The following is a 22,345-nucleotide window of genomic DNA, read 5'->3' as shown; positions in this document are numbered from 1 at the left end:
TCCATTGAAAATGCATCCCCTCCAAGTACAAGATGACATAACCCTGATGACGTCACTATGTCATCATCTGGGTCATTTGCTTAGACTTGATACACTTCTCTAAAACCACAGGAGACATTAAAGAGCGTATTTCATAGGGTAAGTAATACTCTCACTGACATGTAATCTGACTTATCATATTAAATACTCTGCTTTCATGCTAAGTTACAGCCTTCTCTTGTCTTAAGGAGAGGGGAGGCAGAACTACAACTCCCATTTCAGCCAACTGTCCAAACAATTCTTTACCCAGGACAATCAGTCTGTTGCCAGGGGCAAACGCACAAACAACACAACAGAAAAAGCTCAAGATGTTTCACCATTTGCATTTATTGAATAGGTAGGAACAGGGAGAAGCAGGTACAAAAGCACATCTGAGCTACATATCGATGCCACGCTACTTTTGTGTGTTGCTGCTTTGAGTGCGTAGTTAAAATAGGAAGCAGGGTGCGGTGAAGTGCTGCAGGACTACAACAGATCACCGGTGGTTCAGGGAAGTAATGGGACGTGTCTAGTTTCTGTATAAAACTGACACATTTCAGATTAATGCCAAGCAAAGTGCATTGAAGCTGCCCATCTATAGCTGCCACTGGCATGAAGGAAAACGGCAAGACAACAGATGAGAGACATAAAGATGGACTTAAAGAAACAAAAGGGCTCATGTTTAAGGAAATAAATCACTTTCGCACCATTACAGATGATTTGGGATTTTTTACACCATTCCAGGGGTCTTTTTTGACATAGTGTTGTAATTTATGGTTTAACAAAGACAATTAAACAATCAGGTCCCTTTTCTGTCACACAGAGAACAGGAAAAATTCTTTCTTTTCCCCTGTTAATATTAGTATAAAATGGCATCTTTTATTCTGAAATACCAAAACATCCATCCCCACTCCATCATACCGATAATACAGCTTAACTAAAAAAGTGGCCCAGCCATGTGTATAAAATCATCATGTTTTTTTTCAGGATGGATTTTTCCTTTGAACATCACTTGAAAAATAAGTGCACCTTTCTGTAAATGCACTTAAGAATTGGCAAAGAATACGCAGAACTGTGTTTACACTCACAAGAGCTGGGAGTGATTTCTGTCAGCAACACATCTCAGAGAGTTTTATTGTGAGAAGGTGCTAAAAGGGTAAGGGCCATCCTTTGAAAAGCATGGCCTCTCTGTATTGATTTGAAGACTACCAATAAGTGAGGTGACCCACTAAAAGATACCCCACAATAGGATTATAAAATATATAAACATGTAAAACAGATAAATAAATCCAGAGATGGTGGGAAGAAATCTTTAAAAACAATAACACAAGACACAGAGAGAAACATCCTTGTTACAGAATTTAAAGGCAACATTACTTATACTGTCAAAGACAAACAAATAAAACTCCAGGCAGTTAAGACAAACGTCCCCTCACATGTGAAAAGCCAGAATGCAATAAAAGCATCCACAAATAAAGAGCATAGTTGATTCAATCTGACATTGTTTGCACACCTCCAATTTCACAGCCAGCTGCTGTCGAAGCTTATGCACAGTGTTGTGAGAATGTTTGACATTTCTGGGAAATACTCTTATTTGCTTTAGTTTATAGCTTAGCATATCACAGCATAAATGTTGCTAACAGAGGGAAAGAGCTAGCCTGGCTCTGTCCAAAGGTAACAAAATACACCAACCAGAACATCTAAAGGTCACTAACTAACAAGTTATAACAAAACCTTTAGTAAAAAGAAAACAACGTCTTGATTCACACACGGTTAAATATGCTGGAGCTAGGCTAGCTGTTTCCTGCTTCTTTGTGCTATGCTCAGCTAACCGAATGCTAATAACTACAATAACTTTGTATTTAGCATTCACACCCGGAAGTGGTATTTTCTAACTATCAACAAAAAGTTAATATTTTACAAAATGTCAAACTTTTCCTCGTTAAAATCTCAAAAGCTGGTTACAAAATTAACATGTTGATTAAAATTAATAAATATGGAGATTGTCAATAAAATAGTTATCAATCAAACACGCAGTGGGCTGTTAAAACACATAAAATAATAAAATGCTGCCAACCATGCTTCCACAGAAAGCTTGTGCATTATTTTCCATAGTTGCTGCCGTGGTAACAAGTAGTGACAATGTGCTAAAGTGACATGTTTTAATTGGTTCACGTCACTTCTGATTACAGGAGATAAACCTCTGAAATGTAAATGACTTCTGTCTTTGTCTTTTGTTTGTGCGGGGGCGCGCTGGATTCTCCCTCCTGTACCTTCCAAGAGCTTCTGGACACATTCAGATCTACATAAAATTTTTAGATAAATATCCATATTTATAAGGAAGTCCATTCTAGAATAGACATTCTTCTACCAGACTTTGTCTTTTACGCTCTAAGCAGTTAACATATTTTTTAAAATATAAACAGCATATGTTTTTTAAAAATCTAGTAAAAAAAACAAGAACAACTCTTGCTGACTGAACACAGCTACAAACTTTCACATGTTAACACACAGAGTACAAAAAGACAACAAAAGAAGCTTAAAATGGGCCATTCTAGCTTTTAAACAGTGGTAAACCTTAGAGGTAGAAAAAGTATAAAATGTTATTGAGAACTTTAACAAAACTACTAAAAAGGACATGGAAATAAACGCGACATGTTTTAAGCTCCAATACTCCTTAGAGTATAATGGTATGTTGTAACTGTTCAGAGTATAACTGTAGATGTGGATGCCAAAAAGCCAACACCGCCGACACTAAGATGAAAGGTTAAAGAAGGGGGGAGTGAGGTGGTAACAAAACACATCCAGGTGGATCCAATCCTGGTGACATAAAACGGTCCAAACAAGGCCAATGGCAGCTATAGCTTCATGACTAACGGCCTGACATGTGTGATGGGATTAATACGGAACACAATGTGTGTGTGTGTGTGTGTGTGTGTTTGTTGCATGAGAGACGTTGCTCTGGGTCCAAACAGCTACTGTCAGTTTCAGAAAAATGTTTGTACATGTTGTCAGTGTAAAATCTGTTTGATTTAGTTGAAGGGATGTTTGATGTAAGGCTAAATCCCTCTGCAGCTGATGCCTATTCTTCATACCATTAAGTGCACATATATGTGAAATTACTAAGCAGGTTATTATTATTACTAAAACTATATTTTATTTTTGGGCCAATTAAACATCAATATTTTTATCTTGGGAGAAGGAGCTCCATTACTTTCAGTTTTCAGATCACAAATTAGGTGTCAGAGATATCAGCCATGATCCTACTTAGACTGACATCACTGGCTGTAACATAGATCATTATTAAATCCCCACATACTAATAATATCGCTGCTTCTGTGTTAGATATTAAATATTCTAAAACAAATAATCACATGAATAAATATTAGTCTATTTCACACTTTAATTTCAGAATGCCACTTTTCATAACGACCTGAAGATTTATTTCAGACGATCCCCCAGTATATTCTCATCATATTTCGGATTCTGTACCACTCTGAGCCATTTCCTGCAGCGATCAATGTCCTTGACTGGAAAACGGTAGTATTTCACTCCAGCGTCTCTCGCTGAGCTGTTCCTTTAAGAGGGAGGGGCGCAATGCACCCAATGTGCAATGTGTTGTAGGAATTTAGAATGGCCGAAACCACAAGTTGTTTGTACAACTTTCACTGCTATGGCGCCAATTTCAAATAGCTTCTATCGATAACAGAGAACACCAGCTTTGACTGAAAGTGGCTTTTTCCATGGGCCAATTGCTCCTGATGTAGTGGGAATGTGATTGGCTGAGAAGGGAACGCCAACACTGCTGTCATGAAAAGTGTCATCATGAAATATAAATGTAATAGGGAATAATTCTATGATGAAAAAGGGCATTTTAAAATAAAAATATCTATAATGAAATATATATTTATATATATAAAAAAATACAACTTTTGTAATGAATAAAATAATTGAATATTTTAAAGGGGAGTGAACATACATGTGAACAACGTAGTGGTGTTTCTTTAATATGATTCACACAATTTATTATTGTGATTATTTATGCCTTTTTTTTTTTAAATGTACTAAAACTAAAACAATTCTGGGCTCCGTGCTCATCAGCTTGTTATTTGCATATATATATTTTATTCTAGAGTTTAAACATTACATGTTTTAGTAACAGTAGTATATCATGGAGCTAAAAAAGTATGTTTGTTCTTTTACGTGTGCAGTTTTAAGTTTTTTATTTTTCATCAAGCCCTCCTGATCCCTCGATGGTAACTAGCTTTGCCAAATTTTGCAGAGCCAGATGTTATAATTTATTCATGTGTTGGGTCCAGATTCATACAAATGTAACCAATAAAGTTTTATGTTATGAAATTTCCTGAGCCGTGCCAGTGACTGCTGAGCCCAGAGTAGACAACGTCTGTCTGTAAGTGAACGTCTGCTGTAGGTGCTGAATGCGTTTTGTACAAGAGTTTGTGTGAGGGTTTAGGCTCAGTTTCTGTGAGCATGCCAGTGTGCAGAGGAGGGTCTGTGAGTGTTTGTGTGGGTTCTTGGGTTGTGAAAGGAAGCTTGTCTATGACCCTTTGGGCGGTGTCCATTTTAAGGCTGTGGGGTCGATGGTCTTTCCGTTACCACGTTTGGTCTCCTTGGCCTTCCAGTCGTCAATAAGGTCCTACAGAAACAAAGGCACTTTTATTGGCAACAATAATATAAAGATATGCAAGTAATCAGTAATAAGAATTATAAACATAAACTATAAAAAGGGAAAATAAGGGTTTTCTAAAACGGACAGAACACAAAGAAAGAATTCTGAATTTGATCATATTGTTTCCTACCTGTCTCTTTAAAACCAGGTGTTTTCCCTTCCAGTATTTGAGCATCTGAAGGGACTGCAGTGTGCTGACAATATCCACCGGGTTAACAGCCGTCTCCTGGCTGATCTCTGTGAAAACAACAGTGGGATAAAAGGAGGTCAGAGTGGAATCAAAACTGTTGAGTAAGAAGACTGAAGATCTACAGCCATGCAAGCAGCTCTGTGAGAAGGTACTGAGGTGCTTTGAGCAAATGCTAATGCCAGCATGCTAACATGCTCACAATGAGAATATTAGCATGCTGATGATAATCAAGTAGGCTTATGTTTACCATGTTCACCCTATTTTAGTTGCTAACATTTGCACAGTAACAATTAAGATCTAATAAATACTTTTAGCCACTTTCTATCCAGTAAAAACAAGGCCACAGCCAGCAGCTTGTTAGCTTACCTTACGTAAAGATTTGAAACCTGAGGAAACGCCAAGCTTGGTTTTATTCCAGGAATATTGTTGCTAATAAGCACATTTCCATATAATTCCATAAACTGGTAATGAATGATGAAATGATAAGCAGGTGTCATGGTTACATTATTCACCATATTTGTTTTGCATATTATGCTAATATTTGCTAACAGGCAAATTCAAGATTAGACAATAGGAACAGATTTAGGGCTGCATGTTGGTGCGGTGGTTAGCACTGTTGCCTCACAGCTAGAAGGTTCGTAGTTCGAATCCCACTTTGGACCAGGAGGGCCTTTCTGTGTGGAGTTTACATGTTCTCCTCCTGCTTGCTTGGGTTCCCTCCAGGTCTGGCTTCCTCCCACAGTCCAAAGACATGCTCGTTAGGTTCATTGGTGACTCTAAAATTGCCCGTAGGTATGCATGTGAGCATGAAAAGTTGTCTGTCTCTATGTGTTAGCCCTGTGATTGACTGGCGATCAGTCCAGGGTGTACCCCGCCTCTCGCCCAATGACAGCTAGGATAGGCTCCAGCACCCCCACGACCCGGATTGCGGTATTGATAATGGATGGCTGGAACAGATTTTGTTTTGCAGGTATTTGGTCATAAATACGTCCACTGGATGTTATGATATTTCACTTTGGACCAACATGGAGGATCGTCTAAGCAACTGAACAATAGACATTGCCTTCTTACAGCCCTGCCATTAATATGACTATAAAACAATTTACAATTCAACATCAAACTTTTTAAAAAGAAATCAAGGGGGAGAATTTGTTTTATTTTGCTTAACAAATGCAACATTGTTGTGGCCGTCCTGTTTCTACGGAATCATAATGATAACAGTAAAAAGACTTTTGATGAGAGCTACTTTGAACAATGTTTGTTTGTCTTTACTTGCATAGGAGGGAATAGCAAAGTCAGAGCGGTCCTATCAGTGTAGTACAGTAAGAACATATTCTACTTTGAATGCAGACTGGGGTTACTGAGAAGGTTAATTTGTAATAACATCCTCCTAAATTCAAAATAACATGCAGAACATCTGAAAAAAGGAACAAAAGCTCAAATAACAGAGTGGACAAAGAGAGGCTTGGGGAGAACAGAATGTTACGACTGAACAATTAGCTGTAATGTCACACTGTCATCATCGCTGCGTGACCTTAATATTTTATCTTTGCTAACTCTATATTTAGTGTGACAACATGTTTTAATATGCTGTGAATCAGAGTTGCTGTTATTTGAACTCAAAACTGAGTTCAACACTATGGTATGTACTGTAGAATAGTCCGTGCCAACATCCCACTGGTGCAAATTTAATAAGAGCTTCATGATTATCAGTCCTGATTGAAAACTTTTGAGTTGCAGCTTGAAAAGGGGATTCTGACTAAAAGTAACATGTTTTTCTTGTTTAAGTCTAAATGTGATTTCTTTTCCTGAAATCAGAGTAAAATCATTGCAGTTGCCCCCCCTGTTTTCCAGTTGCTGATGGGGAGATACAATGGTTAGCCATGATGACAATAAAGACTTCTCTGAGAATAACTAATCAAGCATAATCCTAACCCTGAAGACGTAACTTGATATTATTAAGCATTTTCCAAACTTTCAAGATTTTTATGAACCCTGCATTACCTTAACCTCTGGTCACCAAAATCTAACCAGTTTCTTATTTGTCACAAATGTCAAACTAGACCAGTGGTTCCCAAACTTTTTCTGCAGGGACCCCCTTTGGTAGATGAAAATATTTTCAAGCCCCCCTACCCCTCACAATTCTCATCAACACATAAACACTAACATGCTATCATGATGCTCCTGCTCCTACATCATTTTTTTTTAAGATTATTTTTTTGGCCTTTGGTTTTTATTTATAGGACAGCTGAAGATAGACAGGAAATATTGGGAGTAGAGAGTGGGGGATGACATGCACCAAATGATCAGCAGACCGGGAGTCGAACCTGCGATCAGTGCAACGAGGACTGTAGCCTCTGTACATGGGGCGCCTGCTCTACCGACTGAGCTAAACAGCGCCCACCCTGCTCCTACATCTTTTGACATGTCATATTTGCGCCTTACAATGGTAATGTTGACAGAGGGACAGCTTAGCTTAAAGTTTGCTGGCTGTTGCTTCATCAATCATAGGTGAAACCACAATAGCTGAGGGTTGTGTTAATTCCTCAGCTATAGTGTGCAGCTTTTTACATGAAGCAACTCTGTAAGCTGCTTTATAAGAGGCAAGTTGAGCAATTGATGGCACAGATGCAACTTTAGTAAAGCCACTCTGTTTGTCATGACAGTTGAGAATAGGGCTGAAACCACCGTTGCAATTGTGATGTGCGCATGTGCGATAGTCACATCATGCGCGATAGTGAAGCACATAGAGTGAAACATGTAAAGCTGCTACTTTATTGCTGCTTGGCGCAAAAGGAAAACTCGTCATTTTCTGGTTTTCCACGACTAATCTACAGGAAAAGTCTCTGATATCACATTAATGCAGCTCTTCACCAGAGCACACAGAAACCTGACCGATGTGCAGCAGTCTGTGTGTCACCTGCCTGTAATTGTAAACAAGCACTCGGGTCTGCTACTGCAGGCAAGCGCAATGTCGGCTAGATGATCGAGGCTTTCAGTTACGCCAGGCAGCTTTTCAGTGAGTGCATTCAGCGACGCGCGTCCTGGTGCTGGTTAACACTGTGGCCACTTAGTGGGAGCAGTCACGGGGCGGATGTGCCGCGGAGTGTTTACTTTTAGTGGCTTCACCTGCGGCACACACAAGGCCAGTGTGGGACAGCTGAGGGACAGATATGATTCTTCATATTTCATTGTCTTTATTTTAGTAGTTGTGACGTTTGGTAGAGATTCATCGTCAGTCTGGCAATCCTTTCACAAAATTGGCCAAGCTTTGCTAGCAGTGCAGAACTGTGTGCAATGTTTAATTGAACCTTGCCCCACCCCCAGTCTTTACTCCGGGCCCCCCCCCAGGGGGCGCACCCTCCAGTTTGGGAATACTGAACTAGACACAAGTATAGACAAGATGAGCTTTGGTGAGAAACTGTTATTGTAAAAAGAACTTTGTTAACAAGAAAACTGCAACAATCTAAGGGGTCTGAGTGAAGAGTAAATTTATCACGTTTTGGAAGAAACATCAATTGTCTGTTGTGACTGTAGGCTGTCAGTCTTGTTTTTGTTTGCATGACAGTTGCAGGGATCTTCACTGGGATAGAAACAACCACAACATAAAAAAAAATATTACTTGGCCAGCAATGACTCTGAAGTCGAGTGCACCACTGCAAACTGTGATTGTGTTCCAGATCTGACCTTTAATGGAGATCTCCTTGCCCTGGAAGTTGTTCAGGTAGCGCAGCAGCACCTCCTTCCAGTAACTCCTGTAGCTGATTAGGCCCAGGTCAGACAGGGGGCGCTCAGGGGAACCCACCTTCTCCTCCACCTTGGACAACAAGTAACCTTAAAGAGACACATCAGTTAGAGCTTTTTGTTAAACATACCTTTATCCCTTTCTCCCACTATGAAAACAGATAAAGACACAGAAATATAACATAGACAGCCTCCTAAATCTGGTGCTAGTGTGCTCTGCAGAATCTCTTGCCGAGTGTTGAGTTTGTGAGAGGACACCTCGCACACACACAATAAAACACAGAGAGGAACACATTCACCAGGTTTCTGTACTCACTGAAGTCTATGAGCATCTTGCCGTAGCCCTGCCTCATGTACTGCGGCATGGTGAGGATGCAGGACACGTTGTAGCTCAGGAAAGAGTTCTTCTCCTGCAGAAGGAGAATCAATCCAGAAATTTCAATTAAATCTAGTTTGTGCACATTCAGAACTCACCCTCAAACAAACATGTCACACAGTCGGAAAAAATGTAAACCTTTAGATAACACTTGGCAACTGGCCTTGGTGTGGTCATAGAGAGAAAATATACATATTAGTGCTGTCAGGGGATTAAAAAAATTAATCTAATAAATTACAGGCTTTGTAATTAATTAATCGCAACCCTATACCCTATTACACTCTCTGCACCTCTGCACACAGCTTCTGGCCCGACCCCCTCTTTCTGTCTGTCTCTCTGTCTGCTGTGTTAACTGTCTTCATCAGCAGTCTGTTTTATTAAGTCACAAAAGTAACAAATATTTTCTCTCGCGATTCAGTTCTCACAGCACGTGAGCCACATGGGCACAAGGGATGTTATTAATGACGTAGCGTCTGAAAACGATCCACCGTTACCAAATGACAGCTGCACCTTATACAAGCTTTAAGACAGCGACAGATTTGCGGAATCAATTAATTTACTGTAGGGACATACCAGAGGACGTCTCTGTCTGTTTGTGTGTGCTTGTGTGTGTTTCTCTGCAAGAGCGTGTGTGTGAAGTGCCTCCTCATGACAGGTAGGCCACGGGAGGGGGAGAGAGTGAGGGCAGATTGTTTGTTAAAATAATAAGAAATTAAGAACCGAAAACGTTGTGTCACTGACTTCCGTCATGTTTTCAAAGCTGTTTATGGTTGTATTATCAATGGGAGTGTGATTGCGTTAAGTTTTTTGACACATAATTTTTTCTGTATTTTATTAATAGAAATTAACATGTTATTTTGACAGCCTTTATATATACAGTATATACACTTCCTCTAGTGCTTAATATGCTTTATGTGCACACATGTTAAAATTAAATTTGCTTTCACGTTTTGGTTAATTCGTGCATGGCGTATCACCCCGCAGAATTCTACTAAACCTTAAAGGAGCAGTTCGCCCCTGGAAAAAGCCGCTGTCAGTCAAAGCTGGTGTTCTCTGTAATCGATAGAAGCAATAATATTTGAAACTGGTGCTATAGCTGTGGAGAAAGTTGTACAAACAGCTCGTGGTTTTGCCCATTCTACATTCCTACAACACCCAGTGTGCATTGCACCCCCTCCCTCTGAGAGACGCTGGAGTGAAATACTACCGTTTTCGCTGCAGGCAATGGCTCAGAGCCGTACAGAATCTGAAATACAACGAGAATATACCGGTGGATCTGCAGTCTACATTTCAAACCTGACGATTTTGAACGAGACATCGGAGGCGGGCGTCCTAGATTGAGGAAGTTCAGTTTAGCAAGCTCCCTGGCGCGTCGTCTGGCGGAGGTTTTCCAGGGCCCATTGGAAAAGCAGATAGCGTCCTCCAAAGGCACAGAGCAAAATGACATTTTTTTTCTACCATAATTGCATTAGCTCCCCATAACAGCACGATAGAACCGAGGTTGAAAATCAAGGAACTGGCCCTTTGAATGAAAACAACCATATGCAATGAGTGTGTGACACATACATTAGTTAGACAACACATTGTAGTCTATATTTCTATTGTTTGGAAAGTTTCCTTACTTCAAAAATTCACTAATACATACTCATTTTCCTTTTTGGGAATCACTGTACTTCATCAATATCTTTTCTTTACTTCAACAAGTAATCAGACTGTAACTGGCCCCCAGGTTACCTTGGAGAAGTATCCGACCAGGTGGCACCCTGTGTTGTCAGCTTCTGTCATGACATAGAAGAGGAAAGGCTCGACGTCGTAATAGAGAGTCTTGTGGTCTAGGAAGAGTTTCGCCAGCAGACACAAGTTCTGACAGTAGATCTGTGGGGAAGAGCGTTATAGACAAGATCAATCAAAGCTTACAAGAAACACAGCTGACTCGTCTCACACAGGCAGGTCTCCATCTCACTGGCCTTGGGGGGGGGGGGGATTAATGAGAAGTAGCACAGAACTCTTTTTACCTTGTTCTTCTTCCCGTCCACCTCAAAGACAGAGATGTTCGCCTTCCTGTAGATCTCATCACCTGGAGGGTGCTTCCACACACACTTGGCCTTAAAGCAACAAGAGATGAGAAGAAGCAGCAGAGTTTAGTTTGTATACAAGTTAGTTCAACATTTCACATAGTGGCAAACTCATTTTACAGTTCAATTGACATCTCTTGTCTGTGTACAGGTTTAAAATGAAGGTCCAGTAATAAAAAGAAGGACTAACAGGTGTATTAAAAAAGAGATTGAAGCAATTAAGGCTGAGAGATTTCAACAAGTGCCCTTATTTCAAACAGATCCTTGTGTGTATAATCAGTTAAGTGGCCCTTTAAACCATGCTAAGTGTTTTTAAAATGTTTAATTCTCTTTTTAATATAAAACTCCAAACTTTTCAAGGGTTTAAGATTGTCTTCTTGCTTATCTTACTCCAGTATAGTAACAGTGAGAAATGCATCAAAGGGCAACATTGACAGTTTATCTAAATAGAGTCTGTATGGTCTCGGAATACAGTTATGAATCGCCTCAGGCACTGAGATAGAGAGCTTGTAGTTTGAAATAAGGCGACAGCCCAGACTCAGTTTGTGACACTGTCCATTTTGCCTAAAATGATTCAACGTCGCTGGCTGGAAGCTTCGGTCTTTATGGTTTTGTTTGAGTTTGAAGTGTTTCTGGTGTTTTTGTTTTGTCTCATTTAAATTTTGGATGAATGAGATAACAAGACAACTGAACACCAAAAATACTTAAACATTGGAAAGATGTTAATAGGGCTGGGTTTGAAAAAATATAGATTCTAATCGATTTGAATAAACCAATATTGATTAATAAATCCCGAGATCGATCTTTAAAAATGTGTCTGATCACTCATGTTTCCGAGCGCTCCTGAACGCAGCACGACTCAGCACATCCCCCCGAAACACGGCAATGAGGGAGACATGCCCGGACTCGTTTACTGCACCTACTACAGAGACATCAGTGATCGCAGACAGACTCTTTTTATCATGTGTGCGTCCATGAATATGTAAGTTAGTTTTGCACTGATGTTTGTGTTAGTTTCTGTTAGAGTTGGCTTTGACTGAGAGTGTATTTTCAGCATGTTGTTACATAGTATGCCTTTCCGCATAACTCTTAGTCTCGTGTGATTTTGTTCTCAAATCTCGCGCAAGTTGAACCCCAGTTTGTTTAATCATAACCATGAGTCAGATGTACAGACTAAAAATCTGAAACTGGAAAAAAGTACATAAGGTGTCTAATTCATAAACTTGTTAATATTGTGTGGACTGCTGTATGTTTGTCATGTTAAATAAACAGTACATGACGTACCTTCTTTGGGGTCACTTCTTATTATAAACATTCAAAATGTTGATAATGCACCAGGTTAGAGGTATATTGATATTGTAACTGAAATACCCCTAAACAACTCGATATTGAATCAAATCGGATCGGAATCTAATCAAATTGAGAAATCCTTATCGATACCCAGCCCTATTAACAAGTTACCGTTAGTCAGCTGTCAAAACCAAACTTTTTGTCCTACCTAACAAGACGTAGCCTTCTGTGCCTGGCCGTGCATATAATCCATCCTCCTCGGCAAGAAAGTTCATAAAACACATCCAAATTTTCTGTTATCCATGACATAATAAAGATAACTTCAACTATTTGTCCTTTTGAACGATGATAACGATTACGTTTTGCCACGGCTGCTAACGTTAGCATTTATAGTGTGCTATCATCTGTGTTGTCTGAGTCGGACCTGTGATCTGACCCTTCACCTCCTGAGCAAAAGCAGCTGGAGCAAAAGCAGCTGGAGCAATCGCTCGGCCAGGTCATTTCTAATCACAGCCGGGTCTTCCCGGATCCACTCGGGTATTACACATAATGTTGAACAGACCCGGAACCCGGGGTAATAGAACGAGTTCCGACCCGGGACTGATTGCCCACATAAAACGTGGACCCGAACCAATCCGGGTCCTTGGGTTCCATTGGACCCGTGAAGACCTCTAATACGTGGCCTTTGATGACAATAATATCACGATACAGCGATTCTGCGATAATTGATATATTGCAAGACAATCATATAATGATACATCATCTAAATTACTGAAGAATACAAAATGTGCAGGATTAATGTATTTATTCACTGAAATTCAGTCAGTTTCACAGAATGTGAAACAATGAACTTGTTTTCAGTCTGTAAATCAAATGTACACAACTATAGAACAACTGTAAAAACATATAAGGACATTGGATTTGAAAGTGGCTGGCACATGTCTTAATTTATTTTCACCGCTATCTACCGCTTCTATCCCACTGTCTTTTTCTTCTTCTTCTTTTATGCTGCTGTCAACTTCAATTAATTTGCGTTCACATTACCCTCATTAATGTTATAAGCACTACCGCGAGGAGTCATAAAGTAGTGATGCAGGGAGTCAAAATCGCAGGGAAATCTGTTTAGAGCTCCATACATTTGTAAATAAAAGTATCGAGCCTATCGATGATTGTATTGCACGAGTCAGGACAACGATATATTGCCATACCGATATTTCGTCCCACCCCTAGTGTATAATGCATGAAGGTAAGTCAAAAGTATGTTTTGATGTAAAAAAGTATCTGTTTTTACATCCAAAAATAATGTAATTATACAAACTGTGTATATTTGACACTTATAAAACTATGCATAGACTAACAAAATTAGAGGATCAAGTATTTCATCAGCCCCATTCTGTATTAATCTGACCTTTGAGGGACAGATAGATCAACTATACAGTGACTGTCTGTCTGTCTTTGAGGAGAATCCCTACAGTGTTTGAGGGCTGTTATGATGAGTAATCATCAAATGCAGAAGGTCAATGATGCAGACTTTTCAATGCCAAATGCTTCCTTTCCATGAGTCAGATATCTGATGTCATGGTGGCATGTCATATACTATTTTAAGTTTCATGTACTCACACACTTAAGAAGTAAGTGCTTAGGCCTCAAGGTTGAGATTGGGAATGGGTAAGTTGTCTTACCATGTGCCTGCGCAGAATTGTCTGGCTCTTCATATACTTGAGGCAGAACTCGCACATGTACAGCCTTCCCAGTCGGGCGTATTCCTCTGGGTATGGAGAGTGGTACCAGGTGTCCAGCTCGTAGCGACCAAACACGATGGTCTTTATCATGTTGCTTCCCTCCGACACCTGGCCGGCCAGACGGAGCTTCTCCTGTACAGGCCAAGAGGGGACGGAAAGGGAGATGGGGGAAGGAAGGGGAGAGTGAAAAGGGTACAAAAGAGGACAGGAAGAAAGGGCAGGAGAACAAGCAGAGGGGAGAGAGGAGAAAGAAGAAAGAGCTCCATTATTTAGGGAAGAGGATCCAGTGAAGCAAAGATCAAACTTAGGAAATCCTCAGTGGAGGCAACCAGTCACAAAAAATTAAATTCAAAACAATAAATAGATGCAGAAGAAAAAATAGGATATGGGAACAATTAAGAGAGGGCTGAATATTAAGGTGAAAATATTTCTGTTTATATTTTTATACTTTTCAGTGGCAACCAGATAAGATTTGCAGGAAAAGTTGAATTACTTAAATGACTAAAAGACTTAGGGCAAGTAAATTTAAGATTATTTAAAGACATAACATTTCTCTGACAAAGAGACTGTGAAAAGTGTTTAATACTGGATTTGGTATTTGAACTTGAAATACACTAACACACACACACACACACACACAAAACCATCTATGTGATCCTTAGTGAGCCTGAATGAACAACAATGCCTTCTCATCTGAATGGATCAAAAAGTCACAGAGCAGAAGGGGGAAAAAAGATAAATAACAGCAAGTGATGCTCCAAACTACCAAAAATTTGTCTGACTCCTCCTGTGGCTGCAGAAGAGCGTTTGCTGACTGAAACAGAGAAGAAGAGGAATAATGCAGAAAAGGGGGAGACATAAAACAAAGGGAAGGAGACGCAGTAAGGGAGGGAGGTGATGATGAGCTTTCTCTCTTACAAGGTCGTCCGATGCACGTGCCTGCGCTTTCCTGAACAGCTCGAGGTCGTAGTCGCTGGTGATGTTCTCCAGCAGCGGCTCCCTGCTTGCTCCGTGGCTCTGTCGGTGCTCCTGTAGGTACAGGTGAAAATATAAAGTCAGACTAACAAAAATTATATGGGAAGGATGTGGAGGAAAATAAGGCACACATATTTGTTTTTTCACCCACTTACCATGTATGTATCCTTCTGCTCCTTATTGAGGCCAGAGTTCCTCTTCCTCCTCAGCTCTGTCACCTTCTCCTTGTAGCGCAGCTGACGATCTGTTGGGGCCTTTATTTTGACACATTTATAATTTGAGGAATGATGGTAAAGCAAAGAATGCAACACTAACTTTAATTTAAATGTCAAACTGTAAAAATAAGGTTCAAATCAAGTCATCTGCTTTTAACATCTGCATTGGTGTTCCACAGGGATCTACGCTTGGACCACTTTGGTGTGGTCTGTAGATACAAAGTTGTCATACAAGGCTGTCTTTGTCTGGTTATATTACATCAGATCCCACTCATAATAAATTTGAACAATCAGCTTTTGCCATTTAAGAGAAGATTAAGAGTTCCACAAGCGGGACTGGACATAAGAGAAGATTATCCTTTATTGATCCCCAGAGGGGAAATTCAGGTGTTGCAAGTGTAGAATTACTCACATGTGAGAATAAGTTTTCCTGACATTCTGTATCTGTCTGTTTTATGTGTCTTAGCATGTGTCATAATGTGTTGTGCCTGTCTAATGCACTTGTATTTCTATGTGTATGTGTGCTTGTGTGCTACCTGGTTTCTTGTGGAGTGTCTGTTCTCGTCCTGGCGATGCGAGAGCGTCCTTTCCTCTGTCTGTTTCTCGCGTGTCGATGCCTTGCCCTACAAAACATCAACACTGTCTACCACCAAATGACTCACAACTACGCCCGCAGCACAAACATTTCAACAACCACCTGCATATTCTTGGAGGCTTCACAGCTTGTCAACTTGAAGTTGACTCTTAGTTTCTCTCAAACATTCCCTGCTCATAGTATATCTCTGAGTGTGTGTGTATGTGTGTGTACCTTGCATTCATCAGCGGAGAGGTTGTGGTAGAGAGGACATCCTGATATGGAGAAATGTCTCTCATGCCTCCCTGTTAGATGTCCTGAGAGAAAAGGAGAAAATTGGGAGGTGCATAGAAGCTGGATACCTGATGCAATGACAAATGCTGCAGCGTTTGTATCCTCACCCAATGAGTTGCACCCAGGCGTGGGACACTTCATGTTGAAGTTGTAGCTCTCATGGAAACGCCGTCGTTTGGGCCGGTGTGAAAGATCGTGGGCAGCGGCCTCTTTAAGTGACAGCTCTTTGGCCAATCTCTCGTCCTCCTCTTGTGAAACTACAATATCGTTACTTGAAGACACATTGTCATTGCTGGGGCTCGAGACCTCGATGTCTGACTCTGAAGATGGGGCATTACCTGTCGGGGTGCGAGGAGGGGTCTCGTCCCGGTCTGCCCCTTGCTTCAGGTCTGTTGAGCCAATCAGGACAAAAGGACAGAGAGTGAACAATTGCAAGAATGAAAGGTACGAACCTACAATCCATGCATACAAACAATAACTTGTCTTACAAAATGCAGTAGACATAAATGGTCGACTAAGACAAATACTATGGGTTGGACAACAGCAGCACACTGACAGTATCACCACTGAAAAGATCATAGATATGAAAGATAAAAATCAGTGTCAATCCCTAAGTTCAAAGTAATGCAAATATTAAACCACTTCCTCGGTTATAACAGGATCTATATTGCCACACATCTATCTTAAGGGAAACCTCTGAGGGCCGCAACAGTTGCAGCTAACTGCCTCCAGCAACCGATGCCAGCTAAGAAATCCAATAGTAAAGACTGATGTTACAGCAGCAGAAAAACAGTGTTTGAACTCTGTTTTGGCCGCCAAGTTACAGGGATTTTTCCAGTTCCATTAGATATAAAAGATTGTACAGATAATAAGAAAAAAATTCATTTAAATGTATATCACATGTTCGACTACTATGTACCTCTTCAGAAGCCTCAGAGAAAATGTGTGGAATCTTTGCATATATTCATGGTCAAGTTTAATTTGTTACCTACAGGTGTTCCACAGGGGTCGATTTTAGGGCCTTTAATGTTTGTACACTGAAACCTTATCTTTTAATTTGTGAACACTAGTTTATTTTATTCTTACAGAAACCTTAATAATAAACTACATTACATATTAAAGAGGCTATAGCTAAATACACTTTTACTCATCTTCAAGAACATTTTTTATTTATTTGGACCAAATTCACAAACTAAAGTTGTGCTTTTGGAGAGAGCAATTTAAAAGTCTCCTTCAATCAATGATTGATAACAAATTAAAAATGGAAACCACATTTTAAAATGATTCAAGATTCATTAGTTTGTACTATGATTCCTTAGTTTGTACTATTCATTAGTTTATTTTTAATTTTCGTCTGTAACAGTATTGTTGATTGGATTTAGACATATGATGGTGTGACTGTAGACTGTAGTTATTATGCTTCTTTGCTTTCTTGTCAAGGGGGAGCCACAGAATAAGCCTTTTAAGGCCTTTTGGCATTACCTGCACATCTGTTATTAATGCATGATTTTGTCCTTTTGTTTTAATTTGTAGGATTTTTGCCTTAATTTAGCTTTAAATATTCGATCTTTGTATTTATTTTTCTATTCTGTTTTATGCAAGATTATGAAAATTTTTTTCATTAATAAATAATGATACATGTAAATAATAATAATAATAATATATTATATTACAATTATAAATATACTTACAACAGCACTCTTTTTTAATAGGAAATTTTGGAACCAATCCTATTGTACTTTATACATCTAATTTCTAAGACACATAAGAAAAATTACTGGTCTTACCATTAGCCTCAGTATCAGAACCAGATGACCTGCTCTGTCGCAGTGGGTACTTTTTGGCTGTGGTGTTTATCACCCCCTGCTGGCTGCGTGTGATTCTGCGCCCAGATGAGAAGACGGATGCTGCCACTGCTGCTGCTGCTGCCAATTCAGCTGCTGAATCCAGGCTTTCATCAGCACCCCCCGCTTTAGGAGAACTGCTCCGTACTGAGCTGCAGTTATCTATAAGGGAAGACGTTAATCAATAATTTCCAATGTGGTTTTATTTACAAAACATATAACCTAAAAATTATAATGTAAATATCCTTCTTTCTTTGAGCGCATTTGAGCACCTAAAACACCTACAGTCTGATAAAGAGATATATTTTCTTTTGTGATGATTACTTTAATATAATTAAAAGAAGCAGTCTGTAAGTGAGTCACTTAAAGCAAAACGGTAAAAGAAAATATAGTTAATTGTTGTGAAGGCCTGAATGGTTTTGAAGAGTCTTTTCCTGCCACAGAAAGAAAGACTGAACCTCTGAATATGCTCCTGTTGGATGAATCTAGCCTCCATGCTATTTCTAAGCTTTTTCAAGCACTATCTGTCAGCACTGCCAACTTCTCTGACGAACAAAAAGCAAAGGAAACAGTGTCGGCCCTTCTTTCTCTTCTGTAATTCCCCTTTGGCAGACACAGCAGAAAGAGGTCACACAGGGGGTGAGGGAGAGTTTGTGCGTCTGTTGTGGGGGGAGGTCAGGCTGTCTGAACCCATTCATGCTTTAAGGCTGCCAATATATAATAGCCACAGCAGAACTGTTGGTGTTGGGGGGCTGTCTCTCTTTGGTCCCTGAATGAAAGTATCTGTCCTCATCCAAATGTCGTGCTTCATAAATAACATGTTTTAGAAAACAGGTATGATTAAAACAAGTACCTGAGGTTCACTACAGGTGAAAAGCAGATAACACAACCCTAAAATAATAAAATGGTTTAAATATACAAATAAAACAAATATAGAACATGGTCATTCTTACTTTCATATCTTTCTTCACACCCAAATAAGCAGTAAAAAGGCCAAAAAAAGTCCTCCAAAAGTCCTCAAATGCACTGGTGTAATAGTTGTTGCAAAATGAATTGTTTTCATCAATTTAAAGTAATTCCCATAACTGGTGATCCCTTAAAAGGTTAATAAAACCACATGGGTGTCACTCTGAGGAACTGACATGGTACTGTGTAATATAATACAACTATATATATATATATATATATATACATATATGTAGATCAGTTATCATTTATCTTTCTTTATGCCTATGCCCTAATGAGACTCTTTGACACATCCAGGAAGTACTCATTCTTCAACTAGGATTTGAGGGTATTTGACTGTATAGCACTTTGAAATAAGACCCAAGCCATTGTTTTAACACTAAAACACTTTTAAGAACTAATCATTTTGAAAGAATTGAATAATTAGCATGTAGGCTACTGATGCTATATAACATAGGCATTTATTCCATTCTAAGCTACAACAATCCCTCTAATTGGTTATTTCACAATTTCTGATACAATATGTTCTTGCCTGTGTACGATAAAATTGTGTTATTTATGTCCTGCCTACAATGAATTTTTTAAAATAAAAAACTTTAAATGCTTACCTTGTGAGCTTTGGCTGAGGCGCAGTGACGCACGAGTCAGGCGCGTGCTGCTGCGCCTGTGTACAGTCTCGGAAGCTTCTGTGTGCTCGAGGTCGGCGGAAAAATCCGAGTCCTCCGTCCCATCCGAGCTGCTACCTGCAGTCCTCTGGAAACCACAACAACAGTTACCAACACTCTGCTTAGTTTAACTCTGGACAGCCTTAGATCAGTTAGAGAAATTAAGTGAGGAGTAAAGATTTGAGTGTATGTTTGTTTGTTTTTTACCAGCGGATAATTCAACAAAGATCCCATATTGGGGGAGGAGCATCACCCCCTCCACATCTCCTTCGAAAATGTACCCCCTCTTGTCACGATAGACTCGTCAATAAATACTTAAAATAAGCCTAATCGGTACCACCACGGGTACAAAACACATCATACCGATTATCTATTAAACCAGCAACAAATTGCCACAAAGCCTGAGTGCACCCTCCGCGTGAATTTCCAGTTTTTCGCCAGTTGAGTCGGCAAATTTTTAAGACTATAGTCAAGAGCACCTGAACAAATTCACTGAAGACATCAACTAATTAAATGCTATATGAACTTATTTTGCTTCTCATTCAGCCGAAATTGCAAGCGGTGTAGCTTCCTGCCGCACGGAATGAATGGGGTGATGCTGAGGCGAATCAGGGCTCACCCTACACCACGAGAAACCAAAACCCAGCTGGGTGGGGGTGGGGTAAGGGGACTCATGCCATTTGCATTGAATAAATATTGGGGCCCATTCAATACTCTGTTATATAATAAGAACCCGTATGTGGCATCGGGCTTCCTACAATTAATACTATCGGTTCATCAGGTTAAATAATAGTATACACATCCCACTACATTTCATTTACTGGACTTAATACTGTGGTTTATTCACAGTTATAATATATCAATATTAACAGATCCGTTTTTCTAATGTTACATTTTATTAACACTGGACCGTCCAAGAAATCACAATCGCAATATTAAATACGATATAATGTCCCGGTATAAGAATAACTATTACAGCACGACAGAGAAAAAATATAAGGTAAGGAAATTAAATTTAAGGAGACGTACATCCTCACTATATACATCATAAATACAAATTACATGACAGAAACATACAGATGCAAAATAATCGTAGGAAGTACAGTAAGTCAAAATATGAATGCTGGTGTTGGTTTTACAGTGCTTTATGCACATTAATGTGCAAAATAATGTTAATAACATGACTATTAGGCTACTGGTCTTTGAATTCTTAAAGTAGTCTACATTTATACTAATGAAAAAATCGGTACCAGATATTATATACGTTAAAAGCAAAAGAAACGAGATAAATACCACTCTACACTACAGCGTGAACCACTAGCGCACATTTCATTTGAAAACTTCACAACAAGATGCTGAGCACCAAATTTACATACGACCAATTAAAGTGTGGAGGAGGCTGGGTTAGAGGTAGCCCCACCAATTAAAGCAACGCCTGCCCCGATTCTGTCCAATCACAGCGTTGTTTTGGTGCGGACGCTCCGTTCCATCCTCGCACTCAAAGAACAGCCTGTTCCCTTTCATCAGTTAGAGCTGCCGTTATCGACGTTAACTGTGGGCAGCATCCCCATGCTCTGCGCCAGCAGGTGGAAATCTTACCAAGAACACGCAGAGCCCAGATTTCTAAGCGCTTCTCACTAGCTTTACCCGAAGAAGCGACACTTTATGAACAAATCAATATCCTTGCAACTCAGCAATAAACATTAGCTAGCATAGCTTTTAGCACAACACAGAACACAGCTCGTAGCTCGTGTGTGGTTTTGCAGTAACGTTATCAAAATTGATATTCAACACACAACTACAACTTATTAACGCCATCTTGAAAAATCACATTTCAATTCGCAGGCGGTCAAAGGTTTATCCATACAATTTGTGTTTTACCACTACGCTGGCTAACATTAGCTATGACGTTATGTTGTTATGAGTGCAGTATCCTGTAACGGCTAAGTCTGCAGCAAACACCCGCCTTACCTTTCTACGGGGCATTTTCAAAGGTTTTACGTGTCGCCACTTTGGGATTATTGATCCGTACTTTGGGATCGATTTCTCGTAAACTGTATAAATTACGAGAAGAAAAATCACCAGCTTTGATATGAGCCAACTCAGCTGAAAAAACGCGCATCGATTTCTCTACACTTCCCTGTTAGCACGGCGCGAGCTCGTCCGTTTTTTTTGGTCCGTCGACAAAATACCTCCGTGTGGAAAATACAGCTGTGAAGGCAGACCAATAATTAAAATCATGTTGAAATGCAATTGAGCCGAACATGTTAAAAATGAGGAATTATAATAATAGATTAAAAAAACGAATAAAGAGTTGTATAAGTTTAGTCACTATATTGTATTAACATTAATTACTACGTTCATAAAAAAACTCATCAGATGTAAACGGACCAACTGCCTAAAACCCCAGAAGTATTCAGAATTTGTTATACATATTCATTATAATAATTAATTAATTTCCTGTCGGTATCTTTCGAAGAACATTAACATTACGTTGTTTGCTTTAATTCAGTCTAATGAATGAACCTTTAGAAATCAGAAACAACACCGGAAGTAAATAAGGGTGAAACATTTCATGTAGCTCTGCAAATTCGTTTCTTCAGCGCAGGTCGCGTTCAAGTGGGAGGGAAGCTAGCAGCACGTTGCGTTGACGTGTTGTAGGTCTTCAGTCGTCTTCCTGCTTGCCC

At 39.6% G+C, this 22,345-nt stretch overlaps 1 protein-coding gene across 1 annotated transcript; it reads right to left on the bottom strand.

Moving 5' to 3' along the window:
* Positions 1-358: 358 nt before the first annotated feature.
* LOC138602782 (histone acetyltransferase KAT7-like) lies at positions 359-21,759 on the bottom strand. Its single transcript, XM_069674345.1, has 15 exons — positions 21,630-21,759; positions 19,602-19,746; positions 17,971-18,189; positions 16,291-16,572; positions 16,124-16,206; positions 15,852-15,938; positions 15,256-15,354; positions 15,044-15,154; positions 14,066-14,257; positions 11,034-11,123; positions 10,753-10,893; positions 8,959-9,052; positions 8,586-8,732; positions 4,839-4,945; positions 359-4,675 (listed from the first exon to the last, which is right to left on the bottom strand). Exons 1-15 carry the CDS (start codon positions 21,642-21,644, stop codon positions 4,577-4,579), a joined length of 1,911 nt encoding a protein of 636 aa, XP_069530446.1. The 5' UTR covers positions 21,645-21,759; the 3' UTR covers positions 359-4,576.
* Positions 21,760-22,345: the final 586 nt, after the last annotated feature.

The sequence above is a fragment of the Semicossyphus pulcher genome, unplaced genomic scaffold (assembly GCF_022749685.1).
Source record: "Semicossyphus pulcher isolate SPU_LCO1_2020_fin unplaced genomic scaffold, fSemPul1.0.p SCAF_23, whole genome shotgun sequence".
In the NCBI taxonomy this organism is placed as follows: domain Eukaryota; kingdom Metazoa; phylum Chordata; class Actinopteri; order Labriformes; family Labridae; genus Semicossyphus; species Semicossyphus pulcher.
Note: the sequence above shows the minus strand (reverse complement) of the source record. Positions and strands in the feature narration are given on the sequence as shown.

What these genes read in the sequence shown, in the direction of transcription:
- LOC138602782 (XM_069674345.1), bottom strand. An exon ending in CCTCAGCCAAAGCTCACAAG is followed by an intron (nt 18,190 to 19,601) that starts GTAAGCATTTAA and finishes CTTCCCTTATAG; the next exon opens with ATAACTGCAGCTCAGTACGG. An exon ending in TGGACGGGAAGAAGAACAAG is followed by an intron (nt 10,894 to 11,033) that starts GTAAAAAGAGTT and finishes TCTTCCCCACAG; the next exon opens with ATCTACTGTCAGAACTTGTG.